Here is a 23,385-nt window from a genome sequence, read left to right on the forward strand (position 1 = left end):
TTAACTCCGCTCTTCAGCCTCATACTTTGGAGTTTTGGTGGGTCACACCGGATTTGGTAGCCACACAGTGACTTCTTTCCAATTCTCACTTAATCCAACTGCTGTAAAAAAAAACTTTCGGATATCGCACCTCCCTCCCCCAAACATTCTTTGCAGTCTTCCGTTTCCGGTTAGTTTGTTGCCGTGGTAACTGGGACGCACAGCCACCTAGGCGGTTATGGCGGGGCTGGGCGGTGCGCAGATCCCCGATGGGGAGTACACAGCCGTGGTGTACCGGCTCATCCGCGATGCCCGCTACGCAGAGGCGGTGCAGCTGCTGGGCGGAGAGCTCCAGCGGAGCCCGAGGAGCCGCGCTGGCCTGTCGCTGCTGGGCTACTGCTACTACCGCCTGCAGGAGTTCGCGCTGGCCGCCGAGTGCTATGAACAGCTGGGCCAGCTGCACCCGGACCTGGAGCAGTACCGCCTGTACCAGGCCCAGGCGCTCTACAAAGCCTGCCTTTATCCAGAGGCCACCCGGGTCGCCTTCCTCCTGCTGGACAACCCTGCCTATCACAACCGAGTGCTTCGTCTGCAAGCTGCGATCAAGTACAGTGAGGGCGACCTGCCCGGGGCCAGAAGCCTGGTGGAGCAGCTGCTGAGTGGGGAAGGGACAGAAGATAGTGGGGGTGAGAATGAGCCCGATGGCCAGGTCAACCTGGGCTGTTTACTCTACAAGGAGGGACAGTATGAAGCCGCGTGTTCCAAGTTCTTTGTGGCACTGCAAGCTTCAGGCTACCGGCCTGATCTCTCCTACAATCTGGCATTGGCTTATTACAGTAGCCGACAGTATGCCTCAGCCCTGAAGCATATCGCTGACATTATTGAGCATGGCATCCGCCAGCACCCAGAGCTAGGTGTGGGCATGACCACTGAAGGCATTGATGTTCGCAGTGTGGGCAACACCCTAGTCCTTCACCAGACTGCTCTGGTGGAAGCCTTCAACCTCAAGGCCGCTGTCGAATATCAACTGAGAAACTATGAGGCTGCCCAGGAAGCCCTCACTGACATGCCACCTAGGGCAGAAGAAGAGTTAGATCCTGTGACCCTGCACAACCAGGCGCTAATGAACATGGATGCCAGGCCTACAGAAGGGTTTGAAAAGCTACAGTTTTTGCTCCAACAGAACCCTTTTCCCCCAGAGACCTTTGGCAACCTGCTGTTGCTCTACTGTAAGTATGAGTATTTTGATCTGGCAGCAGATGTCCTGGCAGAAAATGCCCACTTGACTTACAAGTACCTCACGCCCTATCTCTATGATTTCTTGGATGCCATGATCACATGTCAGACAGCTCCTGAAGAGGCTTTCCTTAAGCTTGATGGGCTAGCAGGGATTCTGACTGAACAGCTCCGGAGACTTACTAAGCAAGTACAGGAAGCAAGACACAACAGAGATGATGAAGCTGTGAAAAAAGCAGTGAATGAATATGATGACACCCTTGAGAAGTATATCCCCGTGTTGATGGCCCAGGCAAAAATCTATTGGAACCTTGAAAATTACCCGATGGTAGAAAAGATCTTCCGCAAATCTGTGGAGTTCTGTAGTGACCACGATGTTTGGAAGCTGAATGTGGCTCATGTTCTGTTCATGCAGGAAAACAAATACAAGGAAGCCATAGGATTTTATGAGCCCATAGTCAAGAAGCATTATGACAATATCCTGCATGTCAGTGCTATTGTATTGGCTAACCTCTGTGTTTCATATATTATGACAAGTCAGAATGAAGAAGCAGAGGAGTTGATGAGGAAGATTGAAAAGGAGGAGGAGCAGCTCTCCTATGATGAACCGGACAAGAAAGTCTACCACCTCTGCATTGTGAATCTGGTCATAGGGACACTTTACTGTGCCAAAGGGAACTATGACTTTGGTATTTCCCGGGTTATCAAAAGCTTAGAACCTTATAATAAAAAACTAGGAACTGATACCTGGTATTATGCCAAAAGATGCTTCCTGTCCTTATTAGAAAATATGTCAAAACACACGATCATGCTGCGTGACAGTGTAATTGAAGAATGTATCCAGTTTTTAGAACAATGCGAATTTTATGGCAGGAACATACCTGCCATTATTGAACAACCCTTGGAAGAAGAAAGAATGCATATTGGGAAGAATACAGTCACTTATGAATCCAGACAGTTAAGAGCCTTGATTTATGAGATTATAGGATGGAATATATAGTATGGTAATGACTGTTATAGGTGTTTTAGATCTAGATTTTATATTGTTTTATCTGCATTTAGCATTTATGTTTGTTTTATGTTGAACTTTCTACACTAAAAATTTATAAAAATAATTGCTTATTTTGGTTTTAAAATCTTCACAAAATTATATAAGAACTTTGACAATTATAAAAGTTCAAAGGAAAAAAATGTTTAAAACTGTTTCTACTAGAACTTGTAGTGCCTGTATTTCTTGTCCTGTGTTTTTAGTATCTGCTTTCTTGCACAGATACTAATTCTTGTGCGAGGTTCTCTTGTACAAGAATTACATTTTCCAGGGATATGATACTACAAAGCCCGCTACTCAGAAGTTAAAGTAGATTTCTAAGCTTTTAAAAGTATCTTCAGGGATTGTGTGTTCTGTTATCACAACTTACCCTCATGTTTATATGTGCACATTTTAGAGTTTATATTTCAGTAGGGTTTTTCAATATAGACGTAATGCTTTATGTAATTGAAATTTCTTAGGTTATGTTTTTTTATAATGTGCAAATTTTATGGAGAAATACTGTGCCTGCAACATAATTATGGTGCTATGGTATAGAGCGAATAAACAGTTGTCCAAGAGTAGTTTTACCTGGCTTTCTCGTTCCATTGTTAGTAATTTGAATTCATGAATTGGGCACATCTGTTCATCATAATACCTCTGCTCTCTTTTATCTGTTAACACTGACTAGTAGCATAGAGATCCTGAGAACTGATTTATATGTGTTTGTAAATTAAGATGTTAATGCTGAAGGTGTTCCCTTGTAACCTTTCAAATAAGGAAAAGTCTGCTACACTCTTCCATGACCCCAAACTTCTCTCCATCTTTCCTCCCCCATCCTACATGACAAGGTGAATTCTGAGAACTTCTCTGATAGATCATCATGCTCGTTTCATGCCCAGTCTGCATTGTAGGAGCCCCATGCTTTCTGCTCAAGCATTCTGTTACTGAGGGGAAGCATTTTGTTACTGAGGGGTCCAAAGCCTTTATTGTTAGTTTCTAAATCCTTTTTTCATAAATGAAATGGCACCCCTCTGTTGACCTGGCTTACAAAAACCCTAAAGTATTATATAAGAATTCTATGGAATCGCTAATTTTGAAAGTATTTTGACTAATAAATGCAGACATTTCTTATGGTATAGCCTAGAAGCTTTCTATTGAAGCATAGTGAACCCCTGCCATAGTGGGGTTATTTTTTTCCTTCAAGGAGAAACCACTCAGCCACAGGTACCCAGATGGAGTATGCACAGCATAAATCCTTTGTAGTGTGACCTGGTTGCTCAAAAGCTCTTACATCTGAAAGAAAATTTGACTTCTTATAAAATGCAGTGGCTTTGAATTTATACTATTTTTAACAAGTATATGAGCTGATGCCATTTACCACTCATATATTAAGTCCATGTTTGGAAAACAATTATTGTTTAATGACCTCTTCAGTGCATCCCAAGGCACAATATGTCAGAGAAATGTTCTTTGTGCAACAACTTTTGAATAGAAAATGTTATTTCTTTGTGCAGTAGCTTTGTGCCCCTCTCAAACCTCAGAGCCCCTGAAGGCTTGGAAAGTAAGTGAACTGATCTTATTTTAAATAGTTAAAATACTGATTTTTCCTGCACATTTCCTCTAAACTTTTTTTCCCCCAAACAAAATAAAAAGCACAAAGTGTAAGTAATGTTAACCACCCCAAAGCAAATGTTTTCCAGATTCCCTTTTGCATATAGCCCGGCCTTTATTCAGTCACACTTTATTTACCCAGGTGCTGTGTGTTTGTGGTTTGCGTATATGTGTAATTTAGCTTTTCAGAGCATAAAAAGCTTTTCAGACAGTTTTTAACCCCTTGCCACTGGGCAGTTGGGATTTCCTGGTCAGTAATGCACCAGGAAGTTCTACTACCACCAAGTAAAGAAATGAGGGATAGTCATGGCATTTGGCTCTTTTTAGCCAGCTCTCCAGAGAGGCACCCATTCGGAATGACAGATTGCTGACTGGCAGCAGCAGACACTCAGGAACCACACCAACAGTGAGCCAGGTGTGGGGGCGCTAGAGACAGCCGGGAAGGGTGAGGGCATTCCTAACTCCCTCTCATGTACTGTATTTTTTTTTTTTTTTAGGATATACTTCTTTTAAACTTACCTTCAAAATACTCTGTTCTGCTTATTGGTACTAACAGGTCATTAATTGACTTTACAATGACTCCATATTTTGACATTTGAATGAAGGCTTTCACTGCTAAAGCTCCAATGAAAAGTTTGAGTTTATGCTTCTAAAATATGCTCATTAGGTGCTAAAAGACACCCCCCCCTTTTTTTTTTACAAGAAAAAATTTCCCTATATTTCTAAACTTCTGTTCCTTAATACTTTCTTGATGCTATCTGCATAGAGTATTTTAAAGGGATCAGATGTTAAATCCAGTATTTCATGACCTCAATCAAAACCCCTTATTCATGGGCTCAAAATATATTTAGCTCTTTCCATTTCCTCAGACATGAACAAGAACTTGATTTCTTTGCAGAACTGTTGGCGAGAAAGGATGCCCTGATGAACTCCACAAATGCAAGTTTAATGGACTCTACCCCCACTCCAGACCAAAGAGATCCAAGACATCAAGAACTACAAATCCCATGTCCTCTTTACCAAAGGGAGGATTGCTGGGAACTGAGAGTGGAGTTTAGAAGCTAGGTTTGGGATATAACTAGACATATGGGCCCTGGGGTTCTCTTGGCTTTTCACTGGCTCTTGGGGTGCCATTGGGATTGCAGCTTAGCACAATGGTTAGGACACATTCACCAATTTATGTCCCTCTCTTTCACCCTGACCTCAATCAAAACCCCTTATTCATGGGTTTTGACACTTGTTTTGTAAATAAACCCTTTGTTACTTTTTTGTGTGTCTGTGGTTCAGTCTTATAAGTCCCTTTTAAGCACACAGGCGAAGATCCAGAGTCGGGCAACCCATTTCACATTGGGGTTGGCCTGCAACAGAAAGACCAAGCAGACTCTTTTGATCAGTGGTATAACACACTTGCCAAAGGATTTACCTTCCTTACTGACAGCCCCTCTTTGAACTTGGCCTCAGCTGTGGCATGGACATTCACATTAATGCCATTTGTGAGGTCAGATGTACAATACACCTCTACTCCGATCATGAGAAGCAGACAACTGGGAATTGAGGAAACTGGAAATAGAGGCAGGTCACAGGGCAATGAGTACCCGTCATCAAAGATGATACCCCAAACCAGAGGGATGATATAGGACCTACAGTGATGGCTTCTCAGAACTCAAAAGGAAAACCTTGTGAAATAACGCATACACAATTGTCAGTGATAGGTTTGGCCTAAGGTTAAATAAAACAATTTGTTTCCAGAAGGTGATGGTATAGATCCTCAAACAAATAAGCTTACTAGGAAATGTGAGATAAGAAAGGGCAAATAGCTTGGCGGGGGAGCTTTTGGGAAGTCACAGTCTGACTCCCTGTAATCCTTGCTTGCACAACAGCTCACAGTGCTAGAAGTCTCCAAGGAATTTCATAATTGTCCAACCACTCAACTGTAACCACTAGATTCTAAGCTTTAACTTTCATTCTAGCAGTAAGATATATTCAAATTGTGAGTATCCCAGTGTAACTCAAATCCCTTAGCAGCAGCCTTAATTCTTAAGTTAGCAGTTTTAAGGAAGTGTCACTTTGCCAAGAATCTAGATAGTCTCTAGGTTACAAAACATTTCTTTAAACTGCTCTCTCAATTTTCAGTTTCTCTATGGGAAGAATTACAACTTATAGAAACAGGTTATTCTCACATTTTTTTCAGTATGGCTCAAAGGAATACAGTACATTAAAGTTATAAAAATGCAAATTTATTAAGTCAAATACAGCATTTTCAAGAGTTTCACAGTAAACTCCTAGCAGGACACTAAGGAGTAAACATTTACACAGCAGGACAGCAACTGAGACAAAGGGCTTCCTGATAAGTCATGGTTTGTACTATGAAGATAACAGCTTCCACTCCACAGTTAGGAGTCATAAAGAACTCCATTTCCTTACTTGCCCATCTGTGGTGGGCAACAACAAATATTGAAGAACTTCCGTGTGGATCACCATTACCCAGCACAAGCAGATAGAACAGTGATGCTGCCAGCACAGAGGCAGTGGGTGTAGTCAGATCTGCCTCCGTATTACTGGAAAACCACTTCTCAGTATTAACAATGGGAGCTAACCTCCCTAAACCTCAAGTTATTTCACTAGGAAAAATGAGATTATTCTACCCACTTGACCGGGCTGTGAAAGCAGTCATGAACTCCGGTTTAGGCCTAAGTGTACACCAACGTCTGACCAGTAAATGGTGAATTAAGTAAAATATCAATTCTAGGGTAGCATTCAGCAAAAACACATATAATGAGACTGAATCAGAAGGGACCTCAGAAATTTTCATTTCCCTAAAGCAGCAAGTAGACCCAAGTGAGGAAAGACTGGTGGAGAAAACTGGTGTACACACAAGATTTCTGCATTATTAACTCTTCCCACTGTGAACTCTACCTTTTCTAAGTTACTTCATAGCTTTATAGTGACAAATTTTAATGCTAACAATGGCACAATATGGTAGAAAGGATCTAACAGAACTACTCAACAGTGTATTTCAGGGCTGATCCATCAGTCAATACTGAGCCCAATTAACAGAACACACAAGAAAGGCAGCAGAAAACTGGCTAGGGAGAACACTGAAATAAAGAGATATAGCCGGAGGCCAAACAGAAGCAAACATGGAATGGGATGGAGCAAGACCTCATCTGCTTTTCCAAAAGGATAACGCAGCAATGGGAGCCACAAACTTTATCAAAGCATTTCAAGCTGGCAATTGATAAATTAAAATCCACGTAATTACAAATGCCTAATGTTTGGCAGGCATAAAACTGATTCATTGAAAAGTCTATTTGTGGACAACATGTGAAAATATAAGGTCAATAGCACGTCACACAGAAATGTAGCTATTTGAACCCTGGATGTTCTTACATGGATCTGTTATCTGATACAGTATGTACTCTAGGAATCTGCCAATTTTTGCACCATAATCTAGGAAGCATGTCTCTCAGTTCTACTCATGACCTAAAGGTGGATGAGACAAGTATATTCTGAGTAACAGTAAAATTCTGAATATCTGGAAATCCAGTAAAACATTATCTTAATAAAGGTAAGCTTAAAATAAATAAATAAATAAAACAACCACCAGGGAATGTAGTCAAAATTGCACATGCAGAGAAGCCAAGCTTTGTTAAATTTGTTCAGTGTAAGATAACAGTGCAATGTACATCAAAAAATGCTTACTAGTGACAAGAAGGGAAATAGGGCCCTGGAACCTTCAGGCCCATATACCTCACATTAAGAACAATGGACACACATGGAGTGAGATTTGGATGGTGAAAGGTCTAGAACTGATAGTGCAAAGGTTTATGTTTAGATATCTAAAGAGATTCCTTCAACACTACAACTGAACAGTTCATTACGACTACAAAGACAGAGCTGTATGGATAGGAGATTTCAATCTTATTAATAAACAAGAACTTCTTAATACTTAAATATCTCAGAAGTTGGACAAAGCTTCCTAGAAAGGTAATACATTCATTCTCATTTGGTCAGAGCAAATGTTAGGAAGACTGGGAATCTGTGACCTGAGGAGGATGGGGTGCAGTGGGGATGTTAGATTACAGTTCTGTTTGGGAAGATGACTTTTAAGGTTCATTGTTCAAGCTTCTATCAGTCAGGCAGAAAATTGCTTTAACTAAGTAATATGAGCACTAAAATCTTTGGGTGGTGGTTATTGAAACTTATCGATGAGTAGGTTCAATAGTTCTGATCCTCAGTCATTTCAGAGCCCAGGCAGCTATAACCTCTCCGGTGTGGGAGCCATAGACAGCGACAGAGTCAGTGTCTATAGACACAGACGTCACTACGAGAGAGGTTACTGATGGCATTCGGATTGTCTCTGAATACAGATTGATGCTGCCAACAAAAGTTAGATGGAATGGACCTGAAATAAGCAATAATTCTGTAACAATGACTGATTTTGGTATTGTTTTATTTTTTCCCAGCACATCGTAAAAATCACACATGGGCATTTGCTTAGAGAACAGTACAGTCTAAGAAAAGCAATAAAAGAATTTAAACATACATTGAAAGCACAATATACAGACTACGGTTTGAGCCCTTGTAGAAAACAGTATGGCTCAGTCTGAACTGATAAAGTTATGCCAGAATCTCTCAGGAATTCTCCTTCCCACTACATATCCACTTTTAGACTATAAATGTAAAGAGAAGAACTGTTTGTACGCATTAGTTACAGCAGTATAATGGCTTACATACAAGTGCTTACCCACATGTGGTTCCCAAAATATTACTACAGTACTGGCAGGAGTATGTACTGCCTTGGAGGAAGACTCAGGATAAGATATTATTCAAGTCAAGTTGTATCAGAGCCAAAGTATTTCACAGGCTTAGCAAAAGAGGACAAAAATTAAGAAATATAACCTACACATATTTCTCATAAGATTGATCATTGTCCAGAAACAGAAATATTCATTATTCTGAAGGCACCATCACACAAAAAAGGATTGACAAACACAGGGAATAGGCCCCCACCCTCCCACCCCCGGCCCAGCCCCGCTCCTCAAGGAGCTGTGTGAGCAAACATCCAAAAGCAAGTAGTGGGTGTCTCAAGGACAGCATGAGTACACCACATCCACTAAGTCACACCTTAGGACTACTAAGTTGGGACAGTAGGAATGAAAATGTCAGAACAAAAATACATATAATCCCATCGCCTGAAAAGATGCATGTGAGAATACAGAGCCACCGTACAATTCATTATGACAGAATACGTGATCCAAACCAACGCTGTGGAAAAGATTATTAGTGTCTTTACATATAACTACTTAATTCCTGACATGTTCTTGAAGAGGAATAGCCTTGAACTGCTAAACCACCTGTCCTTAAAGACTTATCCTCTCCCACTCACTTTAAATAATGGCTATTTCATGGAAAAAAAATCCCAACAAGGCACTGTGAGCATTGGGGGATATTCTTTAAGTAGCTCAAAAAATAATTATTTATAGAAACTGTATACCAGTACAAGCATTTCATGTTCTTTTTAGTTATGTGAACAACATTACTTTAAGGGTTACACATGTTTTACTGGATGCTCACATTGTTCATGAAAAACACTGCCAACAATAAGATGCCTTAAGAATGTGCATTTGCTGCTTAGAAATCCACACTAAAACTTTTTTTTTCTTTCTTACAATCATTAGTTCAGAATCTCTGAAAAATGTTCTTAATGACAATGTACTAATTTTCTTCCTCAGGGGAAAGAAAGAAAGTGTATTTGTGAACTAAAAAAGAAATCTTACATGTTCACAGGACTAAATGTACTTAATTCTGTGATGGTTCTTTGGCTTGAGTGCTCTATTATCAGTGACCCTTACTCATGCCTGTTAAGGACTGCTGTGGTTAAAAGAGCACATAAGAGTGCCCATTCTGCGAGGAGAATCCAAGGCTCAAATGAGAATGCTTCAGGTTCACAGAAGGCTAAACACCTCCTAGGAATATAACATTGTTTAAAAACTAGAGTGATAAAAACTTGCTAACAATATACTTAGTTATAAATCCAAAGGGATTTCATTATAATTAGATTGCATTTGATTATGCTACATTAATAAACTTGTAAGACTCGACTTACTATTTTCAACTCAAGAGAAATATGAAGATGAATAAAGTTGAAAGGAAAACACATGTGAACAGAAGAACAAGTGGCTTCACATTCCCTTTGAACAAAAACAAATCTCTTAGGCCTAAGTCCATTTAATTTTAAGTTTCCTTAAGCTGTTGATGTTACAAATAGCTTTTACAGTTAAATTATATATTAAAGACAAACACTGGCTTCAGGAGCAGGAAGCTGAGTACTTACATCCTTCATATCAGATAAATTTATTTCAATAATTAAAAAAATCTTTTACACTTGCTGATTTCAGCATTAATGTGTAGCGTCCTTTGCAGGATACTGAAATTAGTAAGAATAGGAGAGTATATTGTCGTGAGACTCTGTTTGAAACATGAAACTTTTGAATTTCATGAAAGCCAAGTTTCCATAATTCAATAAAGCCAAGGCAATTCTGGATTCTTCAATTCTAAATTGGCACGTGTTATTTTCAGCTTTTCTCTCACCATGAGCTAAGCCCTAATTAAAATAAAAGTTGCTAAAGATTACGTGGTTAACAGAGTTATAAAAGTTGACCTTAAATCCTATCTTGGTGTTTCTTAAAATATAGATATGCTTCCCACAGAATTCTATTATGCCCCAAACACCAGCATAGGCAGTTTGTGGATAGCCAAGATAACACATTTTTGCTTGAGACCATAGGGTTTTGCTAAGCTAGGGCTAAGAACATGACAAAGGAAAATCTCCGGAGCCAACATGCAGAAAGGTATTTTCAAAAATGCAAGGTAGGACATAGTAGTAGTAAGAGAACATTCTGAAAAAGAGGTTTCCCGTGCAACCACCTATATATCTGGCACAGTATACACACTGATGGATGCTCAACATTTAATGCTCCTGTTTTCCAAAATATATCAATACAGCTATGCATTCCAGAAGGCTTCCAGCTTCTAAAAGTTAAAAATAACTTCTAATAATAGTACTAGAGTGTGTAAGCACTTAGGAAGAAAACTGCCAACTCCTCAGAAGAATGAAGAATTTAAACTTCATTCTTTCTAGTAAAATGCACAATAAACATGTGGCTTCTACAAATCTTACTAAACTAAAAAAGCGCAAATTACTCAGCATAAGACTAAATTCACTTAAGTACTGCAAATTGAACCAAACATTAAGGCAACAGCTTCTCTCTAGGGGGCATAAAGCCTATTCATATTGAATATTCAATGCAGTATCTTACTAGCAGCAAGTTCCAATGACCACTGAAACCCCAACCCAAATTTGATTTCAGCAAATGAAACATTAGAAATATGACTAATTTAAGAAAGACAAGTCATTGTTCTGCATCACTGAAAACCAACATGACTATGAGCTTTTAAAACTTAAATGTATTCCAAATGAGTTCAGGGCCTTACACAATGTTCTCTGGGCTTCTATGAAACCGTTTCAGATATTTCAAAAATCAGAGGCAAGGTTTAAGTGCTTCTGTACATATGCAAAACCCAGTTCTCCAGAGATACTAAACATATGCTGAGGTACCTCCCAGAAACGTCTGAGTAAAAGACATTCTGATTTACTAAGTCAGAGTGGACCACAATGATGAGGGTTCGTGTGTTTCAAAATGATCCCTATAGAAATGATTCCAATTACAAAATGTAGTCATCACTATAAATCAAGGTTGGGGAGTCCTGCATACATCGGAGAAGATAAAATAAAGACATAAATCTCTAATTTCCATAAAATTCACATAGAATACTGAATATAACAATTTTGGCTATCACATTTATGTTTCCTAATATCAAATACAGATTTCTGAGGTTGCTGAAATCTGAGCTCCTGGGAAAGAACATTATAACAATCATAAGCAAAGGAATGGATCTGCTTACGAATCTGTTTTATTTACAAAAAAAAAAACAAAAACAAAAAAAAACTCAGAAATACGAATACACTCCAGTGAAATTAGACCATATTAAATCTTACATTCTGATCACCAATTAGAGAAATTACCTTCATGAGTAGATGCATTTTATAAAGCTGAGATCTTTGTAATTCTAGAGGCAAGTGTACTTTCCTCACCAGTTATCCAAGTATTTTAAATATCAAGGACTTCAAGCAAAGATCTGCTGGAAATTTTATCAATAAAAATAAATCACTAATGAAGAAAAGCAGTTTCTAACAAATAAGATACATATTTTTGTTGTTATACTAAATATTTAATTTTGATTTGCTTATTAGATTTAAGTTTATTAGTTTGAGGCCAATTTTATTAGCTAAAAATGATTTATTATTTTGAAGTCTTAAAAATACCATCTTGTTAATTTTAAATTTTCACTTTTCGGGTTAAGGCTACTTCAGATATAAAAGGTATTAAACTGCCCAAAAATACTTTGGAGCTGTTGCTACAAAGACAGTGTGTCCTTTTAAAGGATCATCTGCATTTTTCACTTTACATTATCTGATCAAATATTAATTTTAAAAAATTATCAAAAGTTAGGTATTGTATTAAGAAAAGAATCCATCTCAAAATGTGAATCATGAACTTTGACAGACAGTGATTTAAAGTAATCATTTATTTTAATATTCAGGTTGAATGTAAAAATGTTTGCTAAGTGTGATTAATGTTCTTCCTATGATTTAAGAAATATAATATTTCAAACTTTTGGTTATGGTACATGTATTAATACATTACATTTTCTTTAAATTTAGGTTAAACCAGTAATTAAAAAAAGGCATTAAACCATTATTAAAAACTAAATTGAAACTTTACTTTTATATGAAAATTTAGGTTTGGGTTAATTAAAAAAAAGACTGTCATTGAAAATATTGAGGACTTCAAGTTCAATAGCTGAATGAGGACTGTGTTTCTTTAGCCAAACAATTCTTTGAATTGGAGATAGTAAGTGTAAGGAATCTTCCTTCTTCTGCTCCTGTTGCAGCTTCTTATGCACCTCAGCAACAAGAATGTGAAATCAGAAACACTAGGACTCTAAACTGAAAAAAGGTATTCATTCATTCTTGGTAAACCTGGTCTTCAGGCTGAATGAGTGATAAGTTGGCTTTTCCTAGAAAACATATTTTGAATGAACTAGCATACAACAATAGATTACCTCAGTGACACAAATACAACTCACACTGAGTAGAAATAGAAACATGGAGAACAAAAACATGTCCCCCTAACAGAATAATTTGTCTATGATGATTTAAGGTTTTATAGCTGTTAACTAATTTCAAAGAAAAATGTAGGTCAAACACCTTACAGAACTGAAGGCATCCTAAATAACAGGTTGCCTGTACTCCCTTAATGAGGATCCTCCTTTAATTACCTACTCACACTAGGATGTGCTCTTTGCTTGTCAAAAACATCCTTTTAATAACAGGCTAGATAAGCAATAGATGACACCAAAATCCACCTTTGTTCCCAAGAGGAAGAACCAATACAAAACAGCTGGCAACATCTTCCTCTGAAATAACAACACACTGTGCTGCCTGACTAAAATTTGAAATGACAACCAGTTGGCTGTAAACTGATAACACTTACTATGAGAGAGATTTAGGAATACCATTTGTCAATCCATAGATGCAAAAACAAACAAACAAAAAAGCTACAAATGAAACAAACTTACTTTAAACCAATAAACAAATGTGGCTGAAATAGAGTCCATGATATATATATATATATATGATTACTGGTATAACCATAGCTGAAGATTTCAAAAAAAATTTTTTTTTTTACTTTTTTTGTAACAATAGTGATGGATTTATAAAAGGTTTCTGTTTCCAAAGATGTTATTGGGGTCCACATATTCCTTGACAGACTTCAGCATCCCATAGCCGACATCAGAGATACTTTCCTTTAGCCACTGCTTCCGTAACTTGCCGACTGGAAAAACAAAATCAAAAACGCTTCAATATACACTATGATACTGAGAACCAATCAATCTTATGACCATGAATGAACAAACACTGTGTGATAAATGCTTTTATTCAAAAATGAGAAATGTTTTGCTTTATTTGATTTATTGAGCCCACTAGACTATCAAGCTCATTAAGTCCAATGCATTCCCAGGGGAAGCCCAAGCTCCACAGTGTCTCCTTTCTCTGTAAACTATAAAATGGAGATGGCGGAAGCTTGGGCTGAAATTTTGCCCTATTTTACAAACAGCAGAATGAGAAAAACATACCTTTGTAAAAACCCCACCAACTGCCTTAACCAAAACATGCCAAAATTTCAAAGAAAATTAAGTTCTAACAAAAGAAACATCATACTCAGATGAATTTGTTGGCTGTATATAGCAAAAGTGATAGTCTGTCTCTGTGAAATTATTTATAAAGAGAATAAAAGCTTTAAAAAAATTTAACTTGAAAATTTAACGGGTTTTAGCAAGAATCATCATGAAGCTTTTTATTTGCATTTTCTTTTCATATTTCTTCTATATAAACTTTCATGTTCCCTAGTGATGAATATTTTCTTCTTATTAGAGACTTTTTTGGGTACTAAATAAATTCCTAATCCACTAAACTTATGCTTCTGCTTTTATGCCCTGTGTAATGTTCTCTTTCTTTGTTTCTAGATCTTGCTAATTTACTTTGAGAATAATGAAGTAATATAATGGTTACAGCATAAATTATATTTTAAAAGGCACTCAATGAAAAAAGTAACCATTTTAAAGTAGCAATTTCATTAGAAAGGTTATGTACTTAACCTGTAAAAGAACTCTGAAAGTTTAACATACTATATTTTGCTGACTTATCTGAGGTAAAATAGATAATCTTTTAATTTATGGGTAAAATTGTTTGTAGTTAGTATTTTTGAAACACATTATTGTAATAATTGGAGTCAAATGGTCATTTTCCCCAAATGTTCATTAATGATCCAAAGTCATCAACAGTAATTTAATTGGCCAACTGAAATGGGAAACCTTTTTTCATTAAAGTATTCAGCTTGTCATTCTAAAATGAACTCCATTTATCAGGCTGTGGTGATACCATTGCATCTGCATTTTGGGAACGTAAAGACCATTTTAAACTCAAACCATCTTTGAGTATAGTTCTTCAGGAAACTACCAAAATGTCAAACAATAAATAGAATAATGTCCCTGAAAGCAAAATATTTCCACTTGACTTCTAGAAATTAAAAAGCACAGCTGATCTTGAGATGGGGCAGAATGTGGATTTTTTAATTTAAAAAGAAAAATTTTGCTTAAAATATCTAAAACCAGAACCTAAACAGTGTAAGTTCTTACACTGTTCCATCTGAACAATGTTCCATCAGGTTGTCCTACTATTTACCTATATTCCTAAGGGACAACCCACCTCTCCATGCTTCAGTCTGTTTTTTCATGTGCAAAGGGACTGGAATCTATACAGTTTTCTTCACTTCAAATATTTTGATTTGTAAGAACTTAAAGTTACAAATCAGTTATTTTCAGCTTTGCTCTAAGGGATTAAAAAAAAGGGATAAAGTAACTACTCTGTGAGTGGTAAAAGTAGCATATATAAGCTCCCCACACTAATGCAGCCCAAAAGAGAGGCGTGAAATGCAGTCAATGCCAATCTCCACTGTTATCTGTAATATAGTTTCACTGAATGTGTCCTGTGGTTATGGATGTAATTGTCCTGAAAAGACTGCAAACAACTGCTCCAACGAGATGGAGCACATTAGAACCTCAGCAGGAAGCCCAAAAGCTAGCTTGTCTGCCTGGTTTTACACCTCTAGTAATAATGCAATTCCACAAGGAACTGAACCATTGTCTGAGAAGCCACCCAATAGTCATTGCATATTTAATGAAGTCACTCACCAAGCGCTGGAAAACAGAAGGTGCTTGGAGTGCATCATTAGTTCTGTCAGAAGGATAATTTACACATCTATCTTGTCAAATTTTCTATGGTTTATACTTTTACAATAATCAATCTAACATACATTTGATTAGTGAACTAGAAAGTTAAAAAAAAAAGGGCAGTATAGTCGGCATAGCTGTGGCTCCTCATAAACATATTTGATGAAAGAATTTAACTCCTAGATAGCAGAAGTTGTGAGCTGCTTCTGTCAGTGAAAACAGTGTTCTGACTGAGGTTAGAAATCATGAATTATAAATGAAAGGGGCCAGGAAATTGTTTGGTTTTGCTTAACAATTTAAGTCAACTACATTATAGGAAGTACAAATAAACACACAATTTTAAGTAAAAATGCTCAATGGTCTTTACAATAAGATAGTCTTCAAAAAACTCTAGACTCTCTGTGGCTGTCTCAAATCAAAATAGTAACAACGAAACATCCAAAGCCTTCATTCTAAATAAGGACCACAATTCAAAATAGAAGACTTTTATTCTAGAACTAAACAACAATTACGTTCCTTTTACAGCTTTTATTTCTACAGCTAGACATTTAGAAATAAGCTGATTACCCCCCACTGTTCACATGTAACACATGTGTGCACAACTAAATAGTAAACATTTCTAGAGGTCATTTTCAAAACTAAAACTTTGATTTTTATGTTTTATTGGTGGAAGGGTGAATGAATGATTAAAAACAGCAAATAAAAGGTGGCCTAAGATCACTTCACAATGCTTGTATGTGACAGTTATCCACTGAAAAGCCACATGAAGTTTACTCATCTCCCACACAGATTATCTGATGTGGAATATTCGTAATTATTTTCATCATATTCAACTACATTCCTTTGACATCTGATTTTTTAGGAGTACAAACCTAGCCCAAGTCAACACTAGAGTTAACAAAAACCAAGTCTACTACTTTTCAAAACAAGACAGGGAGGCTGAAATCACAATTGACTATTATTCTAAATACATAATGCTCGAAGTACTTTAACTAGCTATTTGTTTTAAAAGTACTTTTAAAGATACAAGAAACAGGTCAGCCAGATACTGAAAATCACAGAAAACTAATGGGAGAAAACTGTTTCTATTTAAATTAAAAGTGAAGTTCACCTTTTTACAAATTTATTTCTAATGATGTATTTATAGACAAAGTAAAACAAGTACCTTGTGTTCTGCAATAAATAGAACATTTAAAAAATTTACTTCTGGAACAGAGGAAATGGACACTTAAAGGTAGTTTTTAGTATCACAGATTCAACATTCCCCTCTAGTTGCTAAAAGCTCCAATAAAGAAAGTATCCTGTAGTATGATCCAGAGCAAAAAAAAAGAGAACACACATTAAAAAAGAAGTAAGGGTGTAGGAGTGCTGTTTGTGAAGAGGATGAATGTGGATGGTAAGCCTAGCCACCACAATGATCTGGAACTATTCTTTGCAGTCTAAGGGACTAAAGACAGCAAAAACTACCAAACAGTCCCATTTTAAGAGATATTTCTGGGATGTGCTAGCTAAAGTTCTTTTCAGCTAGATAAATTAAAACCTTTTTGAATTATGAATATTAACTTTGAAAAGATTTATTATATACTCATTTTTAAAATCTTGTACATTTACAAGATTACAAAGGTTAGAGCTCAGTAGTCCAATTTAGTCAAAGCTAAAACCACCTAACCATTATTTTAAATGACTGTATTTTAGAAGTTCTAGTTTGCACATCCTGGATACCTCCTCAGTACTAACCTACAGGTCTTATTTAAATAAAAACATCATTCTTAGCCATAAATCCCTACCTGTAGGAAGAGTTAATCTACAGTAAAGGAGCCAAGAATATACACTGGAGAAAGGAAAATTTCTCCAATAAATGGTATGGAGAAACTGGACAGTACAGGCAAATAATTAAAATAGACCCCTATCTCATGCCATACACAAAAAATTAACTCCAAAATGTATAAAAATCACGGATGTAAGACATGAAACTAATAAGCATAGATGAAAATTTAAGTAAAACATTCCATACTGTAGGCCTTAGTAATGTCTTTGTGGACTCAAAATCAAACAGCAGACAAAAATAGAATATAAACATTGAGACTACATCAAACTGTAAAGTTGCACAGTGAAAGAAACTATCACAAAGACACCCTACTCCATGCCACAACATAATGGGGCAATGGGTGGATATCCAAGATCTACAAAGAACTAATAGAATTTGAGGAAAGCAATCCAAAAATGGGCAGAACTAAATAGGCACTTCTTGTAGGAAGATATATGAATGGTCAATGAACAAGAAAAATGCCCATCATCACTTACCATCAGAGATGATAATATGGTCCCTGATGAAAAACAGTATGCAGATTTCTCAAAGTATTCAAAATAGCTCCACCATATGATTCATCAATTCACTCTTAGGTATTTACCTGACAAATGTATACATGTACATCTATGTTCACTGAGACATGATTTATAGTAGACAATTATGGAAACAACCTAAGTACTCAGACAGGTGAATGGATTATGATATATATATATATATACATACACATACACCCACACCCACACACAATGGACTATTACTCAACTATGAAAAAAAGATAATTTGTAATCTGCAGCAACATGATTGGAACTGGAGAGAATCATGCTAAGTGAAGTAAGTTAGAAGGAGAAAGACAAATATATTTGTATAGTGTATATAGGATTATATGTAGAATGTAAAGAAAGAAAAGGTTAGATAAAACCAAACCAATAACAAATCCTAAACATCTGTAGAACTGAGGCTATGAAAGGAGAGAAAATTGGAAAGGCACACAATGGACTAGGCTAAGAACTTTCAGTGTCTTGGTGTGTTGTAGTGACCTCTGGAGAGGTGTGATACTACACCTCTGAAACACACAGTACTGTAAACTATTCTTACTTTAGTAAAAATATAAAAAAGTAATTTCCTCCCCATAGTTGACTCTTGGAAACCACTATTTCTATAATTGCTTCATTTCAAAAACATTATAGAATCATATAGTATGTAAACTTTAATACTTGATTTTTTTTTTTTTTTTTTTGTGCAGCATAATTCCTTGGAAATTCATCCAAGCTGTTGCATGTATCAATAGCTGGTTTCTTCTTATTGCTGAGTAGTATTCATGGTATATATGGACCACATTTGTTTAGTCATTCACTATTTGAAAGACATCTGTCTGAGCTGTCTCCAGTTTTGTGTAATTATGAGTAAAACTGTTATGAATATTCATGGAAAAGTTTTATGTGAATTTAAGCTTTCATTTCTCTGATATAACAGTCCATATATATGACTATTGGGCTAGACGGTAGTTGCATGTTTGATTTTATAAGAAACCATCACATTGTTTTACCACATCAGCAATGTGTGACTGGTCCAATTTTTGCACATCCTCACTAACATTTGATATTGTCACTGTTCTTTTCTTAGCATTCTGACAGATATGCAGTGATGGCTCTTACGATTTTAATTTGCATTTCCCTAATAGCTAATGATGTTAATAGATATCTTCTCATTTGATCATTTTCCATCTGTATATCTTTGGTGTAATGTTTCTTCATGTGTTTGGCCCATTTCATAACTGGATCGTTTATATCCTACTGCTGAGTTGTGAGTGCTCTCTCTATACACTGTAGTACAGATTCTGTTGGATATGCAGTCTGAACAGATCTTCTCACACTCTATAGCCTACCTTTTCATGTAGCTATGTCTTGGAATAGACTGATTGCAATCACTTTGTGCTTTCTTCAAAATTATTTTAGCTATCTAGTTCCTCTGCCTTATCATACACATTTTTTAAAATTTATAACAGTTTATCATTTTGTATTTTTTTTTCCATCTCAATTGTAATCCCCGCGGGTTTCCCATCACCAAGTCACCCGTGTGCCATCACCATAATCTCATGCACTTCCCTCCCCACCTCCCCACCCCCTCGTTTTTGATCCCATTCCCCACTCCACCCCCTACAAAATGTCTCTGGTATATGGCTGTTCATTATTTTTGTTATTTTCTCGCCTGGTCCATTATACTCCTGCTATGAGTGAAGCCATCCGGTATTTTTCTTTCTCTTTCTGGCTTATCTCACTAAGCATATCATACACATTTTAAAATAATCATTATTTTAATAAAAAATCTTGCTGAAATTTTGATAGGAATTGCATTAGATAGGCAGGTTAATTTGGGAAGAAGTGCCCTCTTTACTTTTTCCAGTCTTCTACCAAACCTAAGCACACTCTCTTCAATTTCTTTACATTAACTTTGATTTTTTTCAGCAGTATTCTGTAGTTTTTAATATACAGATATGTAACTGGTAAATTTGTTAACAAACTGTTAAATTATATTAAATTTATGCCTATTTTATTTTCTTTGGAGCAACTGTAAATGGTATTGTGCTTTAAATTTCAGCTTCTATTTTCAATGTGTTTGTCATACAGAAAATACACAAATTTTTATAGGTATTATGTAATATACAAAAATATAAAAACTATTATATTCTATAATCTTGCTGATTTTTTTTGTGGGTTGGGTGGGATTTCCCACATAGACACTTGTGTCATCCACAAACAGGGATAAGACATTCTTGTTTATTCCTTTCCAATATGCATGTATTTTATTTCACATTAAAAGGTTTTTAACAAATGGCCTCACGGCCAATCTTTCCCTCATATTTTTGAGTTGTGTTTTTTAACTTTTAAAAGTTTTTGATACTACTGAATTCTGTAAAGACCACCAAAAAAGCTAAGAACAGCTGTCTCATAATTACTCCCTAAACAATAGGAAAAAATTCTGGTCAGGCAAAGATAACCAATATATGAATCAAGACTGGTTATATTTAATCAAAGTGGTTTTTTTTTAACTTCCTGACAAGAACTTAGGTATAATTTAAGCAAATAACAACTCAAAAATTTAAGTCATAAAGTGAAATTAAATAAGTGCTTGATATAAACTCTGCTATTTAAACTGACTAGCTTGTCAGTTACAAAAACAAGCCACCATGAAGATTAAGTTAAGCAGTCTTTATATTTCCTATAGCCTCCAGTTCCAGACTACATCTGTTTTCTTTGATACACAAAACCAGAGTTAAAATAGCTCCATTTATCACAGCATGATTGTAGGCAGACAAACCAGCCTGTCTGTTTCCAGATAGTGAAAGCAACTGCTATTAATCACAATTACAGGCCAAACCCTTTAAGAAATTGCATCAATATTTTCCCAACCCCCAAGTCCTCCTATTCTGGAACTCAAAAGTGGTAGTGGAGAGTTAAAACACTGCCTGAAGGTCAGTAAATAACGATTCTACTTACAATGAGGTCAACTTGAGTTTTAAATTCATGGTGCAAAATAAGGAAAATCTTTTCAACACATTAAAGATCTCTCAAAAGCTCTAGCACTAATTTCCTTAATAGGACAAAACCACTCCTAAACATTTATAGGAAGACATCTGCTTTATAAAATTATACTGAACAACACAAAAACTTGAAATTTACAAATTAGACAATGCAGAGGAGCATGTATGGAATTAAATTATTTTTTTTTCTACAGCAAATTCTATAGCCAAGAATGCAAAGGTAATTTATTTCTCTTTAATATAGACTATAACAGAACTTCCCATAGAAAGACAACTTGTAGGCCACTGATAAAAAACTGTTAAAAGACCAGTGTTGAATCATAATATCCTTTTTGAATGTATGGATCTTTTCTTAAAAAATAAGTTTAACACTTCATTCAATGTTGTTCCAGCAAGGATTTAAGAAAACAAATCTACTTGGTACTATGCTATTACTTTTCTAAAAAGCTACTATTTTTCAAGCATCTACTATATGCAAGGTATTTAGCTGCTTTATAAACATTGCCAAATTTAAATCTTACAGTAATCTATGAGGCAGGTACTATTATTCTCATTTTGCTAATGAGAACACTGAAATTCAGAGAAGTTATTTCCCTAAGGTCACATATATAAGTGCAGAGTCAGAAATCACATATATATTTGATTTCAAAGTTCTCTCCCTCAGTTTACAAATCTCTTAAAACTTCTGTTTTAAGACAATCTTTGAATGAAGTCCACAATACATAATGCATCTATGGAAGAACATTAAAATGGCCATTATTATGAAGCTATAGAGAACTACATATTATTTTACCCTATTTTCACTGAAAAGCTGATTCAGCAATAAAACACCTTCCTTCATATATTATGAATTAAACTGAGTTTCTATGATCCTTTATTCAAACAAGGCCTGACTATTAAATATTTAAAGCTGAATAAGCATTCTAACAGCTATCTTAATATGAAAGATTCAAAGCTCTTTTAAGATTTTGCAAAACTGCCCCCAAATTCTGTGAGCACTTTAACTGGTTATCCACTCACTTCCTATATTCACTGAACACTGACTATGCAGAACAAGTAGTCACTATTTTAGGGTTAAAAGAACAAACTAATAAGACAGTAATTGCAGATACTGAAACTACACAGAAAACAAGAAAGACATCTCTACAAAGGTAACCTTTTTTGTCAGAAATCTAAATAATGGGTAAAGTCAAGTCATGTAGATATTTGAGTTAAATACAAAAGAAAGAACATTGGAACAAAAGGGGACAATGGGCAAAGGACTTGCAAGAGCATTGGTCAGTCTGAGGAATAGCAAGGACAATGATGCTAGAAGTGAAAGTAATGAGAGAGGAGGACAGCATTTTTCCATGAAAGTACTGATAAGGCATTTGGATTTCATTGTGAATATGAAGAGAAGACACTGATTTTTCAGAAAGATTATTCTAACAGCAAAAGAAATGATAGGGGAGCAAGAAAGACCAGTTAAGAGACTATTGCAGTAGTAGCATAGGGTTTCAAAAACAGTGAATTTAGAACTAGAGTATTAACAGTGATCTGAACTAGAGGGGATTCCTTCTAGTATCTGGGAAGGCATTTATCAGCCTATAAACAGGTTAGTGTCTTAATCCTTGGACTGAGATAACCATAGAGGAAAGGGGAGAATATAGAGAACAAACTGGCTTAGGGCTGAGTCCTCCCTCACTTCGATATTAACTGTTTGGAGAGAACTGTGAGGAAAGGGAAACTACCAGTATGTATGAACAATATTTGTAGTCAGGTTTTCCTAGTTTCTTTTTCTAAGGACCAGAGGAAATCAGGTTAAAGTTTGTTTCCATGCAGTCATATTTTTGACTATATAGAAAATAACAAAATGATACATATGTCAGAAATAAAAGATTTCTATTTAAATGGGCAGAACTCAATAAATTAATATGCAGTGAAGTCTTTATATATTCAACATCAAACCATGAATATCTAAAAATAAATTATTTCACAAGATTTGTATAGTTTTCAACAAATAAAGATCTATAAACTGATAAAACCTGAAAGCATATAAATTATACAAGGAGTTTTACTGTAATATTAACTGTAATATGATCTGACTGCATTTGTTTTATTATCTGATACTATCACTATGTTAGAAACTACAATCCAGGAAGAATAAAAACAGAGTTAAAACTGACCTATGGCCCTCCCTGGTGGCGCAGCGGGTTAAAGCACTGCACTAAGAAACTAAAGCCACTTCCGCATGAGTTCGATTCCCGCCTGCCCCGGAGG

The 23,385-nt window shown here is 36.1% G+C and overlaps 2 protein-coding genes across 2 annotated transcripts in view; one reads left to right on the forward strand and one right to left on the reverse strand.

Annotated features, from left to right (window-relative positions):
• The first annotated feature begins 217 nt into the window (after window positions 1-217).
• On the forward strand, window positions 218-2,330 carry LOC101629660 (tetratricopeptide repeat protein 30B). Its single transcript, XM_004674492.2, has one exon. The coding sequence runs from the start codon at window positions 218-220 to the stop codon at window positions 2,213-2,215; it is 1,998 nt and encodes a 665-aa protein (XP_004674549.1). The 3' UTR covers window positions 2,216-2,330.
• An 11,281-nt stretch (window positions 2,331-13,611) lies between these two features.
• The window catches only part of AGPS (alkylglycerone phosphate synthase), a 92,296-nt gene continuing 82,522 nt past the window's right edge, over window positions 13,612-23,385 (reverse strand). Inside the window, exon 20 of the mRNA XM_004674493.1 lies at window positions 13,612-13,818. Within this exon, the coding sequence (XP_004674550.1) occupies window positions 13,697-13,818 (122 nt within the window). The 3' untranslated portion in view covers window positions 13,612-13,696. The remainder of the gene's footprint in view (window positions 13,819-23,385) is intronic.

The sequence above is a fragment of the Condylura cristata genome, unplaced genomic scaffold (genome assembly GCF_000260355.1).
Source record: "Condylura cristata isolate star-nosed mole 26May11 unplaced genomic scaffold, ConCri1.0 scaffold00002, whole genome shotgun sequence".
Lineage (NCBI taxonomy): Eukaryota > Metazoa > Chordata > Mammalia > Eulipotyphla > Talpidae > Condylura > Condylura cristata.

Excerpts from the sequence above, each read along its gene's own strand:
- LOC101629660 (XM_004674492.2), top strand. The coding sequence starts at position 218 with ATGGCGGGGCTGGGCGGTGCGCAGATCCCCGATGGGGAGTACACAGCC.